The sequence below is a fragment of the Seriola aureovittata genome, chromosome 19 (assembly GCF_021018895.1).
Source record: "Seriola aureovittata isolate HTS-2021-v1 ecotype China chromosome 19, ASM2101889v1, whole genome shotgun sequence".
In the NCBI taxonomy this organism is placed as follows: Eukaryota; Metazoa; Chordata; class Actinopteri; order Carangiformes; family Carangidae; genus Seriola; species Seriola aureovittata.
This window is the reverse complement of record NC_079382.1, coordinates 1,844,414-1,847,500: the sequence shown is the minus strand read 5'-3', so window position 1 is coordinate 1,847,500 and position 3,087 is coordinate 1,844,414. Positions and strand designations below refer to the sequence as shown.

At 40.0% G+C, this 3,087-nt stretch overlaps 1 protein-coding gene across 1 annotated transcript in view; it reads right to left on the bottom strand.

The window, feature by feature from the left end:
* The window catches only part of gje1a (gap junction protein epsilon 1a), a 2,963-nt gene extending 1,155 nt beyond the window's left edge, over positions 1 to 1,808 (bottom strand). Inside the window, exons 1-2 of the mRNA XM_056405165.1 lie at positions 1,770 to 1,808; positions 832 to 1,014 (exon numbers count right to left, since the gene is read on the bottom strand). Of these exons, the coding sequence (XP_056261140.1) occupies positions 832 to 1,014; positions 1,770 to 1,808 (222 nt within the window). The remainder of the gene's footprint in view (positions 1 to 831; positions 1,015 to 1,769) is intronic.
* Between the last annotated feature and the right edge of the window lie 1,279 nt (positions 1,809 to 3,087).

Genomic DNA, 3,087 nt, shown 5'->3' with positions numbered 1-3,087 from the left:
AGATGGTGCAAAAATTAAAAAAAGGGTTTTGTACATGTATTTGTATATGGTATTTATATCTTTGGTAACTGTGGCTGGCAGGGTCAATGATTGCTGAAATGTTTAATTGCTCCCAAATTACAGCCTGTTATACCCATTTAGTTTAGTTTTTACAATGTTAGCATCTGAGCCGCTGCACAAATTAGAGAAAGAAAAATTAGCGGACTGTAAAAGGTTGTACTAACAGGCTTCATTCCTGTGTAATTTAGTTGTACCTTTTAATTTAGCTGAGTTTAGTTAAATTCTAGCTAGCACCTAGAAAAACTATGGTTTCATGGGTAAGATTTTCAAAGCATTAAGATTATCTTATTTTACTTAGCAAAAATCTTGCATAATTTAGGTTAGCTACCTTTTATAGTTATAAAATTCTGTTTAGCTGCTGTGATCTAGCAGTATAAAGCCAGTTGAGTTTAGCACTATGGTAGGATCTGAGCTGTTGTAGCTACGCTACAGTTCGTAAAGCCAGGCAGTTACTCAGCTGTTGAGACCAAAACAATATCAATACAATTTCCTATTATACAAAAAAAAAAAACATTTTTGTTAAGTATGTCTATGATTGTTATTAAGAATTTTATTAGGGACATTTTACAGATGTAAAATTCACTTGTCAGAGTCCTCTGGTGGACAAAGTATGTAATGAAGTCACTGTTTTATAACATGAAAGATAGTTCTATCTCATCCTTAGTGCTGTGTTATATATTAGAATACTGGTTGTACTGGTGGACTACATTAATGTAGTTGCACTTTACAGTTAAGTTAAGTTAAGTTAAGTTAAGTTAAGTTAAGTCATACCTGAGGTGTTATGGGTCTGAACTGGTTGTAGCAGTACAGGTTGAGCTCTCGGCGATCAGGGTCGCAGCTGAAGTGCAGCGCCTCATTCCCATAGACGGCAAAGCCAAGAACGCCCAGAAAGAACATCCGCACCGAGCCGAAGAACAAGGTGTGGAACTGGCCTATCACCGTAGGAGGCCTGAGCTGGAACACACACACACACACACACACACACACACACACACACACACACACACACAGACACAAACAGAAATGCACAGAGACACATACAGGTGAGCGTGAACAGCACACACACAGGCACAATTACACAATGCAACAAGTGCACATTAAAACACACACAGTCACACATATAATGCATGCAAACAAGCATTCACATTATCATGGCACAGACATGCGACACACGAATGTGCATAGGACACACACACACACGCACACACACGCACACACACACACACACACACAACACACACACACACACACACACATAGTCAGAGACAAAGAGAAAATAGCTTCTGTCAGCCAGATAAATGCAGCTGCAAAAGCGGCTCACTGAGGCCCTGAGCTCTGAAGGGTAAAACAAAACCCATTCAGAGGAAACATTTCCCATCTCCCCTCTTTACCTGCTCTGTTCTGACACTAACACTGAGTCATGTTTTGCAGAAAAAAAGGCCTAAATGACACTTTCACAAAGCAAAGAGCCTTTTGGCTTACAAATATGTCACTCAGCCCCATGAAGACAAAGGTAAAAGGAAATGGATTAAAAAGGCGAAGAATGTAACCTGATGAATGTCTTTTCATTTTGGGCCTCGAGAGGGATAATTGTTCCGCGTTGCTCCTCTGTAACTGTCAAATCCTGAACGGTAAGCTACAAAGTGTCAGGCCTAGATGGAAGCAACAATAAAATCCCCACAGTCGCAGTCACATCGTGATCTACTTACGCATCCTTCATAGAAGTTTTTGATGTAGTTTAAAGACATGGTTTGCTTGTTGATCTCCCCTGCTCTGGGCCCTCATGGCCCGGTTTGCTGCTGGCACCAGTTAAAGGCCACCAACAGTCAGGCTCCCAAATCTCCAACTGAACCCTCTCCCTCTCTCTCTCTCTGTCCTGAAAGCCCGTGTCAATGCATATTTTTTTTTTTTTCTCGCCTTTTATCCCTCCATCAATTGACTCACTCAGTAGAAAAAGGACAAACGAGACTGAGGGGCCAACAATGGCCTGGGAGGGCATGTGGTCCCTGCATTATAATCCCTATAGAACTATGTCAGCAAAAAAAACAACCTCCTGTGGCACACAATGCAGAGAGAGAGATGGCAAACATGCAACAAAAATACAATGCACCTAGTTAGGTAAAGGATCATAGGAGCTCAACTGAACTTAAATGTAACTTTTAAAATGGAAGAAAAATCCATTAAGATTTTGAGCTTCATTCACAACAAATGTCTATTTTAGCTGAGTCAGAACTGAACCATTCTGATGCATATTTCTACTTTAAATATGATAAATAAATCAGTTATGATCATATTCACACTTTTTGACACAAAGATTACTTTTTTGGTTTTTTAAGGAGTTTGTTTTTCATTTTTTTGTTTTATATGAACACATGACTAAATCTCTATTACCAAAATAAAGAGTCAAAAACAATGATGACAACACACCCTGCACTGCAAATACTTCTGGAAGAGCATTGACGGAGCTGCTGTTGTCCCAAATACAGTCCCTTGGCGAGCCACGAGCGACCGGCCACCAACACAGAAAGAAACCAACGATCAAAATTCAAATCCCAAAAGCCAAAACTGGACAAAGTGAAATAAAATGGAAGTCCACACACCAACCGTAATCCTGGCGGCGTGTTGTTCATTCCCCCCTCTTTTTTCCACTCAGGGATCCTAAACTCATGCCAGTTGCGGGACCTTGCGGGACAGACAGCAGAGTCAAGTCAGAGGGAATTAACACGGTGCACTTCCGCTCACATTATTCAAAATAAACACAGGCGCCTGAGAAAGAATGGCCCCCAAATGTACAGGCTTGTAGCCTGGGCTGCTATTTAAACTCAATTCCAGGAATGGGAATTAAATAAAACAAAAATAAATGAATGTAAAGGGTCATTGTAGCTGTTTGATATTTATCCACTGGAAAAGAAAAGTGAAATACCTTTGAACATCAAAGTATGATGTCGGCTAAAGGTAAATACAATTGGCTATAGAAACATCGACTTATAAAACCACAAAAACTGTTTATACTGATATAAAACATTT